The sequence below is a fragment of the Emys orbicularis genome, chromosome 9 (genome assembly GCF_028017835.1).
Source record: "Emys orbicularis isolate rEmyOrb1 chromosome 9, rEmyOrb1.hap1, whole genome shotgun sequence".
Lineage (NCBI taxonomy): Eukaryota > Metazoa > Chordata > Testudines > Emydidae > Emys > Emys orbicularis.
In genome coordinates, this window is record NC_088691.1 from 18,235,099 (window position 1) to 18,258,365 (window position 23,267).

Here is a 23,267-nt window from a genome sequence, read left to right on the forward strand (position 1 = left end):
ATTCTGTGGCCTTGAATAAATTCTGTAGTACGAGTGTTAATAATCAATAGGCCCAAGTCTTGGATCTTGTCAACCTGAGCTCAATGCAGGACATAACTGGGGTAGGATGGGGAGAGGTGGTATTTTAAGCTACCCTTCTGGCTCACAGCTTCTGAATACAAAGGGTCCATAGCAGAATCTAGAATTGGGCTTAAATGCAGTGCAGTAACCTCAGATTTCTTTCCCTCTTCCATGAACTCAAATTCTAAAAAGAGCTTTATACATCTGTACTGGCCTTTTAGGTAACATTGATAAACAGATCAGGTTCAAGTTAAACTATTCATTTTCATTTAATCTAGGACAGGACCTGAGATAAGACATTACACCAATACTTTTGCGAAAGCTGCAGTGCTTTGTATCTAACGTTTTCCTACTTCATCTTCACTTTTTATATAAGAAGTACAAATCTTAAATGTGTTTATTTTTTCCCCTCTCCAAGTACCTTTCTCTGATGTAGGAATTGTCATATTTACATTTTAACTCATTTTCATATTTGTATGGGGAATTGGAGAAGAACAGATGGGAAAGCAGTTGGAATATAGTATAGAAGCAGCAGTGGAAATCAGGTTATCAAGTCACACTGCTTCACATGATCACATCTAACTCCAAGGTGGAAGTGATCGAATGAAACAGTTTAAAGTGGGTAAGTGTTTTCTGCTAGCAGCTAGAAAGTTTGGTTCCGTAAGCAAGTGTTTTTCCCCACAGGACCTGGCTTTACAGGTTAGGTAGGTCTTCACTGATTTCATGTACTGTCTGAACTACCTGTGGTATCTACAGTACACAAGGATGTCCAATATTCTGAGGCTTGAGTTCTGTCCTGTAGGGTATGAGAAGGAACTTTCTGCAGAACTTTCTAGTCACTGTAGCTCAGACGTTTATTTGCCTCCATACATTCGCTCGATATCATTGAGGTAATGGTTCTTTAATTCCTTCCTTTTCAATTTGAAAGCATCAGTTACTAGACCAGTCTCTGGGGTCCATGGTTCAGGGCTTAACCGTACTTTGATTGGTATTTCAAATCTCTCTAATTTCACTGCAGGGGCAATAAAAACAAAACACATTTATGATTACATTCACAGATAAAACACTGATTTATACAACTTCATGAACAGGATTAAGACTTATATTCAGTAGTCTGCTGTACTATATAGTGGAATAGTTTCATATCAATACAGTCACGGAAGCGACTCACTGAAGAAAGAAAATGCAAACTTATGGTTGTAATACTTAGTATTTGCTATTACATCCAAGTATTCTAGTAACACATGCCATAGCATTTATCTTTTGTACAGCTCCAGTGGATTGGCACTGTAAATAAAATAAAAGTGCCAAACAAATGAGGATCACAGAATAAAATCTCAAAGCAGTAACAAAGTTTCACGCTAAATGAAAAATGCAAAACAAATGAGTCCCTACCTCAAAAGAGACTGCATTATAGGCAAAATCGGGTATAAAAAAAAATGTGGCTGTAGCATGCACTAGGAAGTTAGCTGTGAGCAAGGATTACATGATCAGGCCCATGATTATTATTATTCACAGCAGCAATTGAAGGATGAAACTGATTGTACTCATACCATGCGATAGGATATGATGATCCACCCAAGTTTTATACATATATTTTTTACTGTGCAGTTTTGTAGAATATTTTAGTAGAACACAGTTGACAACTTTTAAAAGTGTGTGCGCACACAAATCCAACTACAGTATAAGCTAGGGATGTGTGCATATACACGTGTGCACTCTCACATTATGGACAACACTGCATGCACACTTTAGTCATAACATGCAGAGGGGTCAGATTTTCAAAACATGTTTAGGGGACATACTTGTTTCCAATGTACAGTCCATGGATAACGATGCTAATTCATCTGTTGGTTTTCTGTGTCTTTTAAAAATATTCTTAGGGGGGAAAAAACAAATTGCCAAAAAAGTCTGTTCCAGCATAGACTAAATGGGGTAAGTTTTATTCTTAGAAATGAAGTTGTTAAATCAGAAGAGTTCCAAAGTGAGCAAGCATTTCCTTACTTTTGTTAGTGTCATTTAAAGTCCTCATGGCCCTTAAAAAAAGTCAGTTCCCTCAAATGAGAAATCCTTGCTTGCAGCCAACAGTGGCCAAATTATGAACCCTTGAAAATGAATTATCAATGGAAATGCTGAAAGTCATTTAACGTTTTTAGATTACGTATTCTTCAGAGTAGGGATTGTCTTATTCTGTGTTTATACAGGGCCTAGCATAATAGGGCTCCAATCTCAGGTAACCCTTAGGCACTATCATAATTAACCATAACAACAATAAATAAGGATATTGGCTTTATAATTTTAATACTTCAGCAAAACAGAGTAAAATGAAAATGAAATAAAACCACCACGCCCAATTAGAAACTGAATTTCCAAAACAGGCTATCACAATACAACCAGTAGATGGCAGTAACTGTACAATTATTAGAATCAGTGGCCACAAAGCTCCTGCTGTATGACCTAACTTTATAGCTTTAACTTTAGACTGTTATTGCAATATAGTTTTGTTTTCATTTAGATATATGCCTTTTTGTGATTGAACTACAAAATGTTCTGCTAAAAACTAATTCCAAGATGATTAGTTTAATGTTCCCTTGGAACGAAGGCCAAAGGAAAAATCTTGGCCTTAGTTCTATCTAAAACATTAGTGCCGTCAAGGATTTTTTTCTATAAGCCGAACTCTTAGAGAAACAAGAATTAAAAAAAAGTTATGTGGAAAACATTTTATGATTTACATGTAACACAATATAGAGTTAAGTTTTTCACCAGTTCAATGGGACACATGGAAATTTAACAAAACTCATGCAAAACAAAAACTTAGCACTGCCTACCATCCTCTTAGAATTGTATTGTAAATGTTATTTAACCTATTGTCCTGATTAAAATAGGCTGATTCTCATCTTGTAGGAATAAAGTGATGAAAGAGTGTTTAATGTGTACTCTATTAGTACGGTTATTGCCAAAATAAGTGAAATTGAGACAAAACCCAATACCATCTTTAGTGTTTCCTGTTTGGCCATAAAGTCTCAATTAATTTTCCTTGTTCCTTGAAACCCTTGAAAATTCACCCTACGTTTCTTTGGCCTCATAGGCTATGTTAGAGAGCAGCCAGACCAGCTTTTGGCCATTCATTCAGCACTAGAACAAGGATTAGCAGAACGTTTTAAAACCAACTGGACTGGATTCCTAGTGTCCTGCTTTAGGAACAAGAAAACTGCCCGAAAGTGTGCTCCTCTACTCACATTCAGAGAATTTTGAATAGAGTCAAATCTTACCAACTACATCCAGAGGTAACATGTTCCACAGATTTCCCAGCAAGTTAGAAAACATGGGCGAGAGGACTATATCTACAGATGTTTTGCTGCCCCTTTTCAGCTTCATGTGAAATTGGCTTAGTACAGTATACAAAACAATTCAGTTATACTCACTCTTATCTGCCACCTCTTTAATCTCTTTCAATATCTCAGCTTCCATGATAGGATTGTTACAGATTTCCACCCAAGTTCCCTTGACACCTTTCTGTTCAGCTAATACAGTCAGCTTCTTCTGATTAGGAACCACAAAACTGATCACATAAGACTGATCACTAAAACAGGATGAGAGGACAAGAAAAAAAACAGGCAAGTAAGAAGAATTTCAGATTGTCAACAATTACTTGAGTCTAAGTAAATATTCCCCAGTGCTTTCAGATAGATAGCTAATTTCTTCCTCTCCTCCCCCCTCCACACTATTCAACCTTTATCATGAAGTTTTTTTAATAAGTGACTGGATTCAATCAGTCTCATATTTAGATCTAGAGAGAAGTTATAGAATGGTCCAGAGTCTCTACTAAATCCAGTATCCAGCAAGTGAGTGCAAGTAAAGTCTCACCATCTACTCCTAAGGGAAGGTGGGGGACTTTTCCAAAGCCCACGGAAAATGCTTTGGATCAGGCTTTAAGTGTCAAGATAAACACCACTGTAGCATTTGGACTGAACGCCAAAACCATCTATAAACAATAGATTATACTTATGTTTAGTAAGAAGGCTGGTATTTTCAGTTTCCCTGTCCCTGCATTGGGAGCAGGAACATAGGCGGCGGGTCGCATAGGCTGGGGGAGGCTGTGCCTCCCCAAACAGCCAGCCATGGTCCCACCCCCTGCAGTGAGTGCTGCCTGCATGCAGCTCCAGTCCTCCAGCTCCAGCCCCCCTAGTGCTCCGGCTAGGGAGGCTTAGGCTGCGCGCTGCCCGCCTTCCCATGCTCCAGAGCTGGGGAGGCTGCAGCCGCCCGCCCTCCCAGGCTGGGGCCGTGCGCTGCCCACCCTCCTGGCGCTCCTTTGGGGCTGGGGGAGCTAGCCGTGGGACTGGGTCCGTGGCCACGGTGGGGGGAGGGGAGGGAAGGGGAGACTAGCCTCCCCCAGCTGGTGGTTCACGTGCCACCCATGGACAGTAATGAGGGGAGTTGTGGTGGGAAACACATACGCACATCAAGGGAGCTTTAAGCTGATCCTGCACTTCCCCTATTCTGGTGCAGCTGGGAACCTGCTTGGCCTCAGCCCTATGCTAATTTACACATTGCTTCCCATTGTTCTCGAAAGGCCTGTGTATGCAGAAGACAGCTGTAGCATAGTGCACACTGACCACACCCCTCCCTCCTACTCCCTACAAGGCTTGCTGGGAACAGGGCCAGGATAGAACTCTTATGCCAGATCTGCACTAATCTGGGGACCCTCTGCACCGGGGGGGGGGGGAAGAGGAGGAGGAGAAGGAGAAGAGAGAGCAGCCTCAGGGGTATTTCCATCCCCTTTACTCTTTTAGTGCTGTAAGAGGGCCTTAGTGTTCTGGAGAATTAGGCCTACAATCTGCATTTCAGACGAAGGATTTTTGAATACCATAGGTAAATCAAGCATTAAATAAAAGAATGCCCCTAAATGAGTTTGAGGTGAAGAGAGAATATTAAAGTAACTCTTACCTTTTGGCATAAGCACAGATATTGTCAATAAGTGGACAGTTCTTCAGTGCTGCCTCTACTTTACCCAGAGATACATATTCTCCTGCTTGCAACTTCACCAAATCTTTTTTTCGATCTAGGAACAGTTAGAAAGGCATGCTGCTTTAAAGGAGTTTAGATTCCTCCACTTGTATATTCTCAGTTAAAATAGTTTAAGTACCACATTTTAAATGCTTATTTAATTTTAATGGAATACCATGCAAAAGACTTTAAAAAAAAATACAAGAGAAGGAATGCCAAACAAATCACCTAGAAGCTGTTGGACATTTCCTTAAAAATTAAATGCTATTTTAAAAAATACCCTTAAGGAGTAATTTTCAGACTTGCAACTAACATTAAAAGTCACTGAGAATCTAAACTTTAGCCATTAATACATAAAAACAAAATGGGAATTTTCAAAGTGAAGGCTGAGTAGAGACAGTAAATGAGATTACAGACAACAGCATCAGTTTCAGGGCTTCGCACAATCACTACATTTTGAGAATATGTTTTAACACCATGATTAAGCAAATTACTGAAGTGTGTAGCTTTAAGCATGAGTAGTCCTACTGGCTTCAATGAGACTATTCACATGTGTGAGGTTATGCTCTTGCTTAACTGGCATTTAAATTGGCAAAAAGTGTAAGCTCCCAACCTATGATCTGCAGACACCCATCAGGATGAAATTCTCCAATATCTCCAGTACAAAACCATCTCTGGCCATTTTCATCCACGGAGAAATCTTCTGTCTTTTCTTCATTTTTAAAGTATCCCATAGAGACATTAGGTCCACCTATTATAATCTCTCCTCTAGGATTAGGCTTGTCTCTGCAAGTGTAGCCCCCTGAAAGTCAGATAAGTAAAACTGTTTTCAAGTCAGAATGATACAATATACATTCCTCTCCCAGGCAAATATTGAAGAATCCACACACAAAATAAAACAGAAAAATATAAAGTGATTATCCATTTATCAAGAGATCACAAAATGCTAATACTCAATTACATCAACATCGACAGTTGATTATGTGGACAGCAGGAAAACAGGCTAGGCAACAGTAAAACTAGTTACTTGGAGATCAAAATATTATACTCTTACACATATTATGCAATAGTGATCATGTATTTGCATGAATCTGAAAGGCTTGGTAGCTGTGCAGTTTGTCATCACTATCTGTTTGCTGTGTATCTTCAGGTTTGAACTCCAGCTGAACATTTTGACAAGAACGGTTCATATTCATGTTTTACCTGTAGCTTGAAACTAGCAGCCAGATTCACTGAAAGAATTAAGTAGAATGTGCTGAAAGAAAAAAAAAAAATTCTCACCTTCTTTCCAGTCTCTCAATTTAATCTCACAGCAAATAAGAGGAGCCCCAACTCTGCCAGTGCTATAGTCAGAAACTATGGGAAGTTAGAAAGGAACAGTAAGATGGTGGCCAAAGGTGTTTTTTTTAAATCTGACAATATTGAAATGTAAACACAGAGCTGGAATAGGAAGGTAGCTATTAATTCCAGTTATTCTCTAGAAGTTAAGAGCTACAAATGTTTTCAATATACTTTAAAATTAAAGAATTCACACATCTACATTAAACATGCATATTTCCAAGAGTATGTTAACATACCTTCAGTAATTGTTCCAGCTCCACAGGTTTCTGTTAATCCATAACCCTGGCCAACAGGACAGCAGAAACAGATGTTCATGAACCTTTGTGTCTGAGGCGAAAGGGGTGCTCCTCCAGAAAGCATCATACGCACATTTCCTCCTAGCAATGCTTTTACCTTTTTAAACAGCAGTCTTGAGGTAAAAGAAACCATGTATAAATATCACTTGTTCTGCTCCTTTGCAGGAAAGGCTAGAGACTCTAATACCCCTCCTTACCTATTCAGCTGACACATCTAACAAGTAATAAGATTCACAGATTTTAAAGGCCCAAAGGGACCATCATGATGATGTAGTCTGTCAAGTATTACCCAAGCCATAGAATTTTACGCAGTAACTCCTGCATCTAGCCCAATATCTTGTAGCTGAAATAGAGCATTTCTTTTAGAAAGACATCCAGTCTTGTTTTAAAAAAATCCAAGAGATGGAAAATTTACCACATTCCTGGGTAATGTGTTTCAGTGATTACTGTTAGACTTTCATCTTATTTTCAGTCTGAACTTTTCTGAATTAGACTTAGTCAGTGGATCTTGTTATGCCTTTGTTAGCCCAGAGTCCTCTAGTACCAGATTACCTACACAAGGAGAATTGCTTATAGACTGTGATCAAGTCACCCCTTAATCTCTGATAAATTATATACATTGGAAGATATTTGAACCTTTAACTGTACTTACATATTACACAGAGGTGCATCATACCCCCTTTTGATCTGTTCCAGTTTATAGTCATAGCCTATCTTGAACAGAGTTCTCTGAATATAGTTCATCTCTTGGACTTTACTCATGACATTCTTATAAATTCGGTCCATTATTTCCTACAGCGAAGATTGAAAAGGGGACAAAGAATTACTATTTCTGATTGAAAACATGCATCAAACCTAACTAAAAAACAAAACCAGAAAAGTACTGTTCATTTTAAATGGATGATTTCACTTTAGCTATGCAGTCTCTGCCAAATTGTTGTATAATACTTAACATTTCCCCTTAATATGTCATCTATTTAATGAATTTATATTCTATTACATCTCAGGACTATTCAAGGTGGTAGAATAATGTGTGGAAATGGGTAATGGAAATGGAGGACAAGGTCACATTTTTTCCTTTCCTCATCCATCCCACCTCATAAACCTCTTTTAAGTTATGAAGTTGATTGCCTAGGAAAAAGAAAAAGCCTCACATAGTAAAACATTTTAGTATGGCAATCTGGCCTTGAATTGCTATAATCAGTCCTGGGCAAGAAACCAAATTACCTCCGAGACCATTTAGAAGTGTTCCAATAGTTAACAGTACCACTGACTCACTTCTACAAGCTGCATCTTAAACCTTAGACTTTTTTTAAACACTCTTCACATCAATGTTGTTAGCCATCTAGTGATGTTGCTGGAGTGAATATATGGAAAAATAAAAATGTCCTTGCTAAGGTCTAAGTCTGCGTGTCTGTCATGGAGGTCATGGATTCTGTGACTCTCCATAATCTCTGACTTTTGCAGGGGCTGGTGCGGCTGGCTCAGGGGCTGCCTGAACAGCAGCAGCAGTTTGGGTGTGGGAGGGGGCTCAGGGCTGGGTCAGGGGGTTGGGTTGCGGGGTGGCACTTATCTTGGGCTGGGGGGGGGGGGGTGAAGCTCCCCCGGAAGCGGCTGGCATGTCCCTGTAGCTCTTGGGTGGAGGGGCCGGGGGCTCTGCACACTGCCTGTGCTTGCACGCACCACCCCCGCAGCCCTCATTGGCTCAGGGCTGGGTCAGGGGGTTGGGTTGCGGGGTGGCACTTATCTTGGGCTGGGGGGGGGGTGAAGCTCCCCCGGAAGCGGCTGGCATGTCCCTGTAGCTCTTGGGTGGAGGGGCCGGGGGCTCTGCACACTGCCTGTGCTTGCACGCACCACCCCCGCAGCCCCCATTGGCTGCGGTTCCCCTCCAGGCTGCCAGCCCCTCCAACCCCTCTCCAGCACCAGTGAGGTCCCAGGCCATGCACTGCCACCCGCCCCCCTCCCCCCCCCCCCCCGCCCCCCATAGCACCCGCAGCCTCCCGGCCCAAGTTTTAGTTAGGGGTATATAGTACAAGTCATGGACAGGTCACGGGCCATGAATTTTTGTTTACTGCCAGTGACCTGTCCATGACTTTTACTAAAAATACCCGTGACTAAAACGTAGCCTTAATCATGTCCTCTACCTTCTCATACTTACAGGCACAGCCGCTATGAGTGTGGGCTTCAGTACAGTACAGTCTCCTTTGCTTCCCTTCTTAATTTTACTTGACTGAAATAAAGACAGACGTGAAGACGTTAAACTGAGAAACTGGTGACTGGTTAGGGGAGAAAATCTAATGTGCAGTTTCTGAAGTTCTCCCCCTCCTTCCCCAGATTATTATTTTCTCAGTGGGGTGGAGCAGAAAGGTATATTGTCAGCCTCATCTCATGCCAAATATATCTGCTGAAATCAAAGCTTGCTAGAACAAGCCACGTTATATGTATCGTTTTTGCTTTCTTTATTTATCCTTCTAGTATTTTCTTTTGTATGGTGTGACTTCAAGGGGGTGATTTTCAATTGGAACCAAGTTATGATGATCCCTACAAATCCATCGGACATTGATTTGTTGTTTTCTTGGTGCCTCAGTGTTTCCAAGCTGTGCATCTGCTGGCTAGTTTGCATAACAAACTTGTATTCATTTTCTCTTCTACTTTATTACATTCTTCAGCATGTGTATGGTGTTCTCAGTTATTTACATTTGGAGGCTGCAGATACATATTGCAGCCTTTCATTGATCATTTACCCATTTCCAGCCAAGTACCTCTGCCCCTTCAGTCAGCTAATGGAGGATTTTCTGTTATGGGTTTCACCTCGTTGACAACTATTAGGCAAGCAAAAGAGAACCAAAAGCTGACTAAAGGGGCAAACTAGTGATTTATAAAGCAATTATTGTCCAGGCAGGGCAGGCTCAGCAGAGCTTTTAGACAAACTAATTTTCTTTTATGTGTATTATCCAATGGTTAAATCATTTTTTTTTTAAATCATAGAACTAAAAGAACATTTAACACTCATAGCCAGCTATAGCAAAAATCAAGTGCAGTTAGTCTTTTGTGACAATGGGTAATCCTGAAACTACTGAGGCAGAAAGAAAAATTTACGTGCAGTCATTTGGTTTTCTTTTAATTTACAGGTAATTCTGACTTTACCTAAAGATGACGAAAGCTCAACATTTAGATAGAAATGCATGTTATGTGGTCTATTGTACAGTTTCACCAGGAGCTTAGTTTTGTTTGTGGTTACGTTTTCAGAAGGTACTACTGCTTTTGACATTAACTGCATTGTATATCATATTTTTGCAAGACAAATGACTGACCAAGAAAAATAAAAAAGTACAACAACCAAGATTTTGCTTAACCACTGTGCTGAAAGTTTCCCCTCACCTGGTCCGATAGAGTGAGTGGAGAGGAGTATCCAATCCTGCAGCCATAGGTAACGCAGGACATTTCTGCTGTCAATTCTAATACATGAGCCAGAGGCAAGTAGCCAACATAAGTGTCCTTGGGTCTAGCAAAGCAAGGATTATATAATTAACTTGGGGATCCAAGAGTGGGCTGAAAATATTTCATCTAGTGCAACAGAGGATTGTATATTCAAGAACAAAAAGACAGAATTACTAGTTTTCCAAAAGTCTACATCATAACAGTTCACTACTGGAGTCTATTCTCCTGTATGCGGTAACCACACTGGGAATTCTCTAAGCTCAACATTTGAAAGTCCCATTGCAGTTGATGGGAATTTTGTCACTAACTTCAACAAGGGCAGGATTTCGCCCACTGATTCTAGCAGAGGGAGTCTTCTTGCAGTGAAACACGGGAGGTCCTTAGTGCTCCAACTGCCTTTTCCTTTCCAGTGGGAGGTCTCTTATCCCAGTTACGGAGTTAAAGCTGAACCTAGCTTCTATTTGAAGCCTGATAATCAAAGCCCCTCCACCTTCAAATCCCTCCTCTCCTCCCCCAACCCCCCAAAAAAAATTCATAGCAGCACCTCATTTTAAAAGATTTTAGTAGAAGGTGGATCAATCACTAAAGCCTGAAGCTCATTCATTCTGTGACCTTGAGTTGAGAGCTAGAGAACTTTCAGCACAGAACCACATAAATATCCCATAAAGAAGAGGTTTCTTGTATGGGGGTCATTTCAAAGGTGTCATTCCCCTCACGAACTTGCTGAGAAGGCGGTGCAGGGATACCAATTTATCCTTCAACACACTGAAGAACCCTCATGAAAGTTTGCCATTACTTGGTTACTGAATAGCCAAAACTTAATATATTTCTCTGTTCATTTTATTGCCTATTTTATCTCAATATATAAGCTTAATAAAAATAATTTAAAAAATGAAAGACCAAATTAGCTGCCAAATGAAAGTGGTCTTTTAAACCAGCTTGAAGTGAGCAAGGTGTTTAAGCAGATTGTGTATAGCACATGTAGAAGGATCTATACGGGCCTGGTCTCATCAGACCCCCGGAATAGGCAGGCCTTTGACAGATTCCTTGAAGTTATCTGATCTGCTCAAAAATTTCTGCTTAGAAACCACCAGCCTCTGCATTCCACTTTCTCAGGAATGCTGATAAGGACAGGGAACCAATAATAATCTACAGACAGATACCCTGTGCAAAAAGATATGGTCAGACTCTCCCCATAGTGATCAGTTATGATGGATATCTTGAAAGTACATCTCAGGAGGAGACATAACTAAAGAAGTCATACTGTCTTCTATCTTTTTGAATCTCATTTAGTTGTAGAAACATCATAACAGGACTAAAGAGCTAGAGACACACTTATGGTTGCGTCCAAGAGCATGATAAATTCAAAGTGATTCCAGAAATATCACTTCATATACGATGTAAGATTAGTGGATAAAAAACAGGATTTGCTGAAGTTCATATTTTTAAAAGAAACAGTCACCAGGAATCTCAAAATTATACAAGTGATAGGTTTTCTGGAATCCAGGAACATTTATTCCAATTAAATAAAACAAAATGGTATTTTATACATACATGGGGCAACTGAGCATTTCTTACCCTAGTCCAGGTATTCTCTCACACTGGCCTGTCATTCCAGCTATCAAGTTCTTATGCATCATCATCACTCCTTTAGGTCTCCCAGTAGACCCACTAGTATACATTACTAAAGCCAGGTCTGTGGGAACAGGTTTGCTTGGAGGGATGTCTACTACAAAAGGTACAAAGGGGGGGGGGGGAAATCATTCACATGGACTTTAGCAGGAAGTGATTACTTCTTGGACAAACTAAGAGATGAAATCGAAGCTCCAGAAAGAGTAAACTAAGTTAACTGGTCTTCATAAGAGACTGACAAACAAAGTTAGTGATGCTCTATTGGTAAGCAGACCAGGAAAAAGAAAAAAGTGGCAGATCCCGTTAGGGACAACAAGCACCAACAGATTCAATCAAGGCAATAGGTTAAGTTGGAGATAGATTTGGCTAGAAGTGTAATGTCATTGCAGAGTTTCACTGGTCAAACCTAATGAAGTTCTAGTCAAACCCTTTAAAATAAAGCCTGGGAGAAGTGCAGAAGAGGCTCATACTTTGGCGTGATGAGGGACAAACTCATACCAAGTTTTCTATTAGTAACAGCTCTAAAGCCAGGCTGTAAAGGCTAAAACACGTGGTTTGTGGGTTTTTTTTTTTTTTTTTTTTTTTAATATTTTGAAGTCAGGATGCCTTGAAAAATCTCACACTGGGTGGAAAAGTGAGTTTAACAGACCCAGAAGCCAGTATATATTGAGCGAATAAACTTATGAAAATAAATTAAACTTGTTTTAACTCAGTTTGCTGCCTTGACATTTATTCTCTTTTGTCCTGGTTATGGTGAAATCCCCCTCAGGCTGATGACTTTGCAGTATAAAGGGGAGAAAAGATGGGAGTGGGAGGACATTTAGGGGAGTTCTCAAAAAAAAAACAACAACAAAAACCACTACCTCTAGCCCTTTGGGCTGGCAACAAGTTCAAGAAATCAGCAGCTTACCACAGAGTAAGCAGCTCTACTGAATGTGTACTTCCTTGCATAAGCCTCCAGTTCCTGCCAACCAACTCCTTTAACTGCTCACATCTTCTCCTTTCCAGTAGCACAGAGGAGCTGGCCGGCAGGGACGGTAGACCTGGGTGGCAGGAAGCAAATCCTCATAATTGCTCACTTCCTCCTTATGGAACCTGGTTTCTCACTCCAGCCAGCCAATTGTAGTTCTCAGTGACTGGAGGTGGGAGGAATCCAGTGCTTATCCCCCTGGCCTTAGGGGTCTTCTAGCTACAAAATTGGTCAGAAAGACTTTTCTAAAACAAATGCTCGTCCCAGTCATCAGGAAAGAGAAGAAAAAAAGTGATGGGAGTTTTTAAAATGTTCATTAAAACAAAACAAAAATAGCCAAGCCTGACCTTAATTTTATATGACCTTCCCTTATTTTAGAAAGTGAGCTTAGTTCAAACCATGCCAGTCACATTCTAAAAATTAAACTGAATAAAGGAATATCTGAAACAAAGTCCATTTGGGACAGTGTAACATTAAGATAAAAGACTCACAAAAATATTTTACTTTTAGTTTTCCACTTTTTAAAAAATATTGAGTTGGACTGGTAATTTTTCTACAGTAAAATGTCAGATCCTTTTTAGGTTAAATGAACATACTTCTCCTCCACTACATATCCCTCCAAATCAAGTTCAATCACTTACTGGACTGCTTGGGTAATCCTGATTTGGTTCACTTACAATTTTCTGGTTTGGCTCCTAATTCTTCTACTGTCTGCATACTATGAATCTCTAGTCCTTCAGGGTATTCAGATTTATTGATAGTCTTCTTATCCACATAAATGATATGTTTGAGACAGGGGATTTCTGACAATGCAGTCTGTTGAACAAAGAGGACATTTAGTACTTACAGTAATGTATATTATAAGATTACGGTGAAATACAGTTGACAAAAAAAAGTTGTTCCCAACTTACTTTAAGTTTACTCTCTAGAAGTTCTACACTGGTGATTAGATATGATGCTCCAGATTCATTCAGACCATAGGTTACTGCCTCTTCACCAAGGGTGGCATATAAAGTAACAACTGTTTTATAAATAAAAATAAGTTTAAGAGCAGAATAATACAAACCAAAAGCTTTTGAATGTATATAATTTAGTCAGGGTTGGGGGGGAGGGGGGGGGGAGAGAGAGAGACAGGGGAAGGAGTACTTTTCATCTGCAATCCTTTTCCACTGAGGAATAAAAGCAGCTTTTAGTTTTTTCATGATGGAATTTTATGAAGCAAGGAGTTTATGGTAATGCTAATAGTTGTATGGAAAGAGGAAAGTGTAATTTCAGTCATAAGATTGCATGATAAGCAACTAAAAACAAATCTGTGTTCTTTCCAGTTTCACACAGAGGGAGGAAAAGACTTTGGGAGAGCTGAGTCCTGAGGATCTCCTCTATTTTTCTGCTTCTATAAACCATTCTTAAAGCTTCATACCAGAGAAGAGCTAGACTGGGTTTCACATTTACTAATTAATTCTCCAAGAGAACAGGTGTTCAGTGTAAGGCATCACCTCCAATAAAGCATTAAAATAGGGAAGTAATACTCAAAAATCTTGTTACGAAGTAATTAGGATTACTACATATACATCTACCTGACAAAACCACAAAAAGCAAGAAAATGAAAAAAGTTAAGCCACTTAACACTACATATCCACCACCACATGCACACACCTTACTATTATCACAGCTACTGTACTCCACAGACCACACACTACAATCTTAATTATGTTTCCCTGTGGGTGCCAGCATTCCATCATCCCCTTTAATAGCCCTCCACCAAACCTTCCTTGCCAAATCACCCTTTCCCCACGCAACCAACTATTGCACCAAATATTCACAACAAACAGTGTTTGGGGAGGAGAGATTCAGTGAATGCAGAAAAATGAAAGGGGTGCAGAATTCAAATTGTGGTGCACGGTCTGTGTTGGATAGAAGCAATAACGGTAAAATGTGCTCTTGTGGGTGTGTAACAGCCCTAACTACTTCATAATGAAGTTTTTGGTGTATTAATATACTCAGGACTGTGCCATTTTTCTTTCAAAAGTACTGTGCCTTGTACATTGATTAAAGTAAGGTGGAGGGTTTAAACATGTCACAGGAATCCTCAGAAGCTGGTTTGCATATTTCAGCTACCATAACATTTCTCTATTCCACCCAACATCCAGTCTCTGTCAAGTGGCAGAAGCAATCAATGAAATAGCATTGCTGCATGTTTCAATTATGAGCAAAATTAGTTAGCCACACAGATTTGATAAACAAGTCAAAGGGTCCACATTCATTGCTCTTTCCTGCCCTCCAAAAAGTGAAAGTCAGTTCTGAATTCTAAAAATACTTCTATAATAAGCAGAACAAATTAGTCTGGCTACAGCTGCTTGCTAATTTTGGGGATCCCTGCTATGCATAGCATATAGTTTATTAGAAAGCTGAACACAAATTAGGACTTTTCACTTTCTTCCAGAATTTTTTTAAACAAATGCTATCCCAGAAATATGCAGATGTACTAGACAAAGAACTGAACTGACTGTGAAGAGATTTTTCTAGAAATATAGTTAATGCAAATGCAACTTTAACACTCACGAGGAAAGTTGTATTTGAAGCAGGTTTGTGCTGCAATCATCCACTCCGCTCGGGTCTCACAGAATATGGCAATGGTACTTTTTGGCTGTAGTCCTTGTGCAGCTAGTCCTCTCCCTAAATGATCCACTCTCTGGTTAACTTCTTCATAGTTTAACCATCTATAGTTTCCTAGGATTAACTGGTAAAAAAAAGAGTAGAACAGTTTTGTGATAATGACATTAAGCTGTTAGTGTACATGTTTGCACCTATTCTGTGAGCTGGTGTGGAAAACATACTAGCAAATTCAAAGTTACTCAATTTTTTTGCTGAAGAAAAATACTAACAGCATATATTATAGCTTCCTTTCTTGAGCCAGTTAAATATCCAGTTTTACACCATAAAATGTAAATTGTAAAGAATGTAAAGGTGGCCTGCAATAAATACTTTATTGTTAAGACACAAAGTTTTCAATATTACAGACTTCAAGAATTCAAAAAACTTTAAGATTACCTTTTTAAATACTTTTCCATTAGGTTGCATTTCATTCTCTTCACTCAATATTTCTCTGGTCCCAAGGCAGTCCTTCTTCCCAAACTTTGCTACAGCATGGTCAAACAACTTGTCCAAAGTGTCTGCTCCGGGAATGTCTATGGTTGCTAGTGACTCAAGATGAGTAACAGAACGGTACGGACTTCCAGGCTTGTCCGAGATGGGTTTAGCTTTTAAGCGTTTTGCCATAGCCTTTTTCTTCTTAGCATTGGTAAGAAAATACCATGGAATAAATACAAGGGCACTGTACACAGATATTAAGAAGTACACAGGAAGCAAGAAAATGGCACGTACGTCTAGTTTAAGTTTCATAGTGGATAGTTTAAAAAAGTTTTCTCTGTCCTTTGGATTCAGAGAATCTTGGTTCTCTGAAGAAGGTAAGAGCAGAAGCAGCAACAAGTGGCAGTACAGTCAAGGAAACAACTGTAAGTGAAGCTTAGATAGCTCAGTTTTAGAGTAACAGCTAAAACATTAGTAACCTTTGGAAGTCAACAGACACCTGTGGGTGAAGATCACAGCCAAGCAGACAGCAGGAAAGAAAACAAAGAAAGTTTAACAAATTAGTGACACCAGGAATCAGTCCATTAGTTTCAATCCTTTATGATTTCACCCCAACATGCAGCAAGACCAAGGAGGCTGAAGTAACTGGTTTGAGAGGCATATGAGCAATTGGTTTTGAAGACTGAGAGGAATCTTTTCCTTATTTGTTTTTTACCTCCACAAATATTTACTCTTGTAAGGTCCCCCTTCCACTCCCTTTGTCTCTGTTTAAATAATTCTGGTCTTTTAAAGTGCACTGTGTCCTTTATATATCAAAATATTGTGTTTCTAAGCTAGTTGAGCAAGCCTGAAGTTGCAATCCTGAAGTTGCATAACTATGGTCAAAGGCCAGTAGCTTTTTTCTTAAATATTTGTGCTAGGGCTAGGGAGATATGGTAGTACTGATTTTTTATGACTTTCAGAAATAAAGTTATATCAACTTAGTGTTCAGAATACAGCATATTTACTGAGACTGCTCAAAATAAAAAAAACCCCACGCACTGTAGACCTAATTAATACACAAGATTCATATAGCTCCTCTTCTAACATCACCTGGGTTACTGCTTTTACTTTAAAGCAGGCCTGAGAAGCTCTATTTGAATGTGCACAGCTGCTGTGCACAGCTTAGAGTAATTGCCTCACAAAGCAAGTCTGTGTGGCAATTACTCTAATACACAAATTTAAGGACTTCTGGAAGAAAAAGTTCAACTCATCTTCCATCATAAAACCAGAATCAAATCCTGAAGTATTTGACTGTGATTCCACAGAAATCTCTCCTGAGTAGGGACTGTAAAGGACTAATGGGTAGATATTACCAAAAAAAAAAAAAAAAAAAAAAAAAAAAAAAAAAAATCACAACTTTAGTTTTGGCCAACTCAGTGGCCTAACACCAGTATTCTGCATTGACATGTGCGAGATATGGGTTCAACTACAGTATTTAACCCTTGCTTCCTTTAACCACTGAAGGAATGCAAGTGCTGTGGAGGATGCAAGTGCTGTGGAGGAAATGCACACAGCCCCAGGGAAGCAAAGGAAAGGGAGCACCTACCAAAGCAGCTCCTCCAACACATATGGGAGCAGTGCTGACTGGTTTAGGGCAAGGCCTCTCCCCACCTGGAAGATGGAGGTCTGATTAACAGAGAGACTTGAGGATGGGGGAATTCTCTCAGGGCACCATCAAGAAACTGTCTGTACTGGGCTATCTTGATTATCACTTCAAAAGTTTTTTTCCCTCTTACTTAATTGGCCTCTCTGAGTTGGTAAGACAACTCCCACCTTTTCATGCTCTCTGTATGTGTGTATATATATATAATCTCCCCTCAATATATGTTCCATTCTATGCATCCGAAGAAGTGGGCTGTAGCCCATGAAAGCTTATGCTTAAATAAATCTGTTAGTCTCTAAGGTGCCACACGTACTCCTGTTCTTTTTGCGGATACAGACTAACACGGCTGCTACTCTGAAACTAGACATACCAAGGAATTTAGTTATATTCACCACCTCAGGTGAGGGGAGAGTGACTAAAATTTCAAAAAAATTTAAGTGACAACTGCCAATAACAGCGCAACAAGCACCAGCAATACCCGTTATTAATATGGAAAATTACATTTTCTTTAGCACACAGCAACACATATAGTATCCTTTATGTATAAGCGTAGTCTGATTGAATGAAATAATGCATGAGATGTGTAGGTACATGCCATGCTATCTGGTAGGAGATAAGTAGTGCTTTCATTCTACAGAATAATTTTAAGAATTGCATATTTGGCAAATAAATTGAGTGAGTCACAGGTACTAAACTGAATTCTGACAAAATACAGATTCCCCCCCCCCGGAGTGAATTACATGTTTTCTCACCAAGATTTAAGTACAGTGACATCGGTCTGTCTTATCCACTGAAATCAGTTGCTTTAACTAACCTCCCATCCTAACACCTCAAAATATCAGTAATTCGAGTACAGTTATGCTTCACTTTTATTAGATGGCCACTTTAGTGAAGTAAGTCACTAAGTGGTTGCTTAAGATAGGTTTCACTATACTGATACTGTAAAAAGTGCCCCAGAGTAGCTGCTCAGCAAACAGAGCATAACAGAATAATTCTCACTGTATTACCAGCAACTATTTGAATTGCCATTTGTGTGTATTACACCCAAGTTACTGTACATTAGCTCCATTAGTTTAAAATAGGTCTTACATAAATAAGTCTTTTGAAGAAAGCCCTAAACATCTGTTTTGCACTACAAACTTCAGTCTCTTCAAATGAATGGCAGACATTTATTATACTATTTGTCTTAAATGACGTGTTGATAATTTCATTCCAGTTACTTCAGTTAGAGTGTGTTTTGAATTAGCTTAGGTTGTACATAAAAATAAGCAGAAATGCTAGGACTAAAGCTAAAGCTCCAGTGCATGGCAGTTAAACACCACACAATGTGATAAAACCAACACTGAGAAGGGAATTCTCAGTATTTTCAAGAGACAAAAGCATGCAACATAGCATAGGAGTGAAACAGAGAATAGATTACAGCAGGCTAATGCAAACTTAAAGGCACAATTTCATTGCCTTACTCCACAAGCAGTCCCACTGAAACCAGCATGACAACTTGTTGAGTAAGTACTACTCAGCCTGAGTAAAGGCGGAAGAACTGGGACCTGAGAATTTACAAATCGATAGGAGCAAGGGTCAGTCTACTCAAGTCCCTTGACACATATTTGAGATTGAATGGATTGACATCTAACATACATTCTTTCCCCATTTTCAAATGCAAACACTGCTTTTTTCTGCAAGACCTGTCCCTTAATATGCCAGAAGATCCGGAGACAAACTAGCAAACATAGAAGATAAATATATCTAAGTATTGGTACCAAGATAAGTATAATTCTAAACTGGAATAAAGATTGTAGAAAAAGCATAGGCTGCCAAAGTATTAATTTTAACGTGGGTGTTTAAACAGCTTGTACAGTGCCCCCAACACAATGAAAGGAGTGATTAAGTTACACGGTAAAGGTATTTTCATTGTGTAAGTATACTGAAGAATTACAGGTGATAGCAACGAATGGTAAATCTATTAGGCACTTTATTAAGAATCCTTACATTTACTATAACTCATACTTATCTGAAGCATATGGCCCAAAACAAACATTTTAAGATGATTTTTGTATTAACTACCGGTAATTTAAAATGAACACATATTCTACCTGCATTAGGGTTTTGTCTGGCACCCACTGATGTAATATCAAAGTACTAGTTACCCTTGTACAGTGGGCTTCTGTAGTTTGATTTGTATTCTAAAATACAATGAAACCGAGTTCTGCACACAGATGGTCAATATTAACATTATTGCCATTTGCTTCTCATTCTCCTTCCAACACACTTTCCCATTGTTTATTATACCCACTGTTGCATCTTGGTCTTAAATTAGATTGTCAGCTCTTTGAGGCAGGGACTGTCTAACTGTTTTTACAGCATCTAACACAATAGGCCCCTGATTTAGGCACTACTATAATGCAAATAAAATAATGATAATTAAAGTTTTAGTTCCTCCATGATTTATCAAGAAGTTTCACAATATACTAATTCATTTTTTTAAACTCACTGCTATCAAGGTTATCTGCTTTTTAAAACCAAAATATGATTATTGTACCAGAAGAGTAGACTGCAACTACTATAAAATGCCTGTTATCCAATTTCACATGTAACGTTTTGGCTAAGACTACCCAAATCTAAATGTAGGGGTTAGGTATAATAATCCTGAATTTGATCTTTTGTCACACTTAAAAGGAAGTGGTGAAGGCTTGCCATCCTCAGTCATTTTAGCCACACATCTTGGATAAAAGGCATGATCTTAAATATCAGATGTGTTTCAGTGTTCTCTTCTCAGCTGATCTTGGTATCAACCCATACCTCCGTTACTTTACTTTTTTCATTTAAAGTTTTATTGAAACATTTTAGGCACCTAAATGCTGATAGAGATTTCAGAACATTTATTTGAAAGAAAAAAAGCTGAGTTGACAAAATGGCTCTTTTGCAATAGAGAGATCTGCAGTTGCTGACCTTGCTTCTATAACTAGCAATGCAATGTTCAAGCCATACACACACACTGCCATTTACATTCATGTTAAGGCAAAACATAGAGGCTGCATTTTGTGGAAGTTTCCAATCAGATTCAATGGTAAAAAGATGATGTTTTTAAATAGATGATTTAGCTAATTTGTAAAATATGTAGTAGTTTGAGAGAGACTTCCATTCTATCAAGATCAGCTGGAAATCCAAAAAATGCCATAAAATTTGATGAAAACAAGTCCAAACTTAAAATAAAGAAAGAAAAACACTTGTAACTTTTTGCCTTTAACAAATAAATGTTAAGATACTTACAGGATATCTAAAAGTAATGACTGGGTTTTCTTCAATGATGATTCAATCTACAGTAAAATGGGAGAGAAGATGGGGGGGGGGGAGAAGAGAAGAGAGAGACTGATAAGATTGTGTGCCAAGTTAAGTAAAAATATTAAAGTGTAGAAACCAAAAATTTAACCTGCTATTTATGTACTTAAACAGTGAAGATGAATTCATGGTCTCCCCTATCCTTTTGAAAAGGAAGATGGTGTCACTACTCTTATCTTCTATTTAAATGAATCAGAATAAGTTTTCACCAAAGTCACAAAATATACAAGTTACTCATAAAAAGAACAGGAGTACTTGTGGCACCTTAGAGACTAACAAATTTATTTCAGCATAAGCTTTCGTGGGCTACAGCCCACTTCTTCAGATGCATAGAGTGGAACACACAGACAGAAGATATTTATACATACAGAGAACATGAAAAGGTGGAAGTACGCATACCAATTGTAAGAGGCCAATCAATTGAGATGAGCTATTAGTCTTGTACTTTGAACATGTTCAGTCATGCTTTAGTCAATACAGAGGGGGTATGTGGGTGAAAGTTAATGACCTGTGATATGCAGGAGGTCAGACTAAATGATAAAATGATACCTTCTGGCCTTAAACTCTATGGAAATCTACTGAAATTACCCCTATGACTGTGTACCTCTGGTACATGATCAATCAGGTATAACTGAGCTTAAAGTTGTGAGCCATTAGAACATGCATCAGCCAGTCTGCAGGGATACAAACAACTCGTATCCCTGGGTACAAGGGTAATTCCTGCAGCGCCCCCCCCCCCCCAACTTCAAGGATGTATTGTAACCAGCATTGTATTGTAATAAAAGGCGCCAAGGCTCAACCAATTATGTGCCGGGGCTGAAGCAATTTTTTTACTTTCATAACTAACATAGGAAGCCAAGAAGTGCCAGGGCTATGAACTGCCAAGCCTGGAGGTAACGGTGCTCAGCCCTGGCACAAATTAAGCCCTGATGGTAACCATAGGCAGGATACGCTTATCTTAAAGGAGGGAGAGGGAAGCTGGGCCAGGCTGAATTGCCTCTAGCCACCCCATGGTTTCCCGCCTCTAACATAACAGTGTAGTAAAAGAGATTTCCTTCTTCTGCCCCAAATGTGGTATGTTTCTCGCACTCATTCCACTCCGCAAAACAATATTATGTTTGTACAACCCCAACTGTGGCTAAGATTTAGTCCTGCATCAGTGGTATCTTTTCTATATCTATAAGTGTTATGACTTTAAAGTTTGTTCTCTCTCTTCAAGGGTAGTTATTTTTAGATTAAAAATGCCCTAAATGTTCTAACAGATTATTAGTTATAAAATTCTTCTCCCTATGACCCTTAGATAGTTGGATTCATAGGGCAAGTCTACACTACTAAGTTGTTCTAACTTATGTCATGCAGGGGTGTGAAAAAAGACACCCCCTGAGCAACACAAGTTACAGCGACCTAAGCGCTGTCCACACCGGCACTATGTTGGCAGGAGACATTCTCCTGCCAACATAACTTCCACCTCTCGCAGAGGTGGAGTAATTATGCCGTCGGGAGAGCGCTCTCCCGTCAGCGTAGAGCGTGGTCACCAGATGCGCTAAAGCGGCACATCTGTAGCACTTCTAGTGTAGACCTGCCTATAGTAACTAAGGCCTTGTCTACACTACAGGGAAAAGTCTATCTAAGCTACGCAATTTGAGTTACGTGAATAGCTAACTCAAGTAGACGTAGCTTTCACCTACTTACCGCGGGGTCCACACTACGCAATGTCGACAGGAGACGCTCTTCCATCGACTCCCCCTACTCTTCTCGATCCGGTGGAGTACAGGAGTCGACGGGAGAATGATCTGTGGTCGATTTAGCGGGTCTTCATTAGACCCACTAAATCAACCACCGATGCATCGAACGCCGCACATTGATCCCCCAGTAAGTGTAGAAAAGCCCTTATGGGCTAATGGAAAAATTTTTACAGGCTAATGGAAAAAGTCCCAATACTTTAAAAAAAACTACACACAACAACATCTTCTGAGAGTTGCTAGAATAGCTTTTCTTGAAACATGAGAGGAGTACAAAAAACACAATATATTGTGATTTAAAGGTCTTATTGGCACTTATGGGATGATGTATATAACTAAGGCTTTTCTACTCATCAGTAATGTGACCATCCCAAACTCATGCCATTTAAACCTTTATACCACAGCATATATTACATATAATATACATCATAAACAATCATTTCAGACCAGCAGAATGTCTAGATCAGGGGGAAGCCGCGGCCAGCACATCCCTCGCCCGCGCCGCTTCTCACCGCCCCCATTGGCCCGGGACGGCGAACCGCGGCCAGTGGGGTCCGCGATCGGCCGAACCTGCCGCGTCAGCAGGTAAATAAACTGGCCCGGCCCGCCAGGGTGCTTACCCTGGTGAGCCGCGTGCCAAACATTGCCGACCCCTGGTCTGGATATTGATTTCATTTGGTTACAAAATGAGCCCTGGTGCTGAC

General features: G+C 39.5%; 1 protein-coding gene across 1 annotated transcript; it reads right to left on the bottom strand.

Annotated features, from left to right (window-relative positions):
* Positions 1 to 914: 914 nt before the first annotated feature.
* ACSL4 (acyl-CoA synthetase long chain family member 4) lies at positions 915 to 16,149 on the bottom strand. Its single transcript, XM_065410884.1, has 14 exons — positions 15,799 to 16,149; positions 15,310 to 15,487; positions 13,659 to 13,768; positions 13,425 to 13,563; positions 11,724 to 11,874; positions 10,086 to 10,209; positions 8,863 to 8,934; positions 7,357 to 7,496; positions 6,645 to 6,817; positions 6,349 to 6,423; positions 5,681 to 5,869; positions 5,008 to 5,122; positions 3,486 to 3,643; positions 915 to 1,072 (listed from the first exon to the last, which is right to left on the bottom strand). Exons 1-14 carry the CDS (start codon positions 16,147 to 16,149, stop codon positions 915 to 917), a joined length of 2,133 nt encoding a protein of 710 aa, XP_065266956.1.
* Positions 16,150 to 23,267: the final 7,118 nt, after the last annotated feature.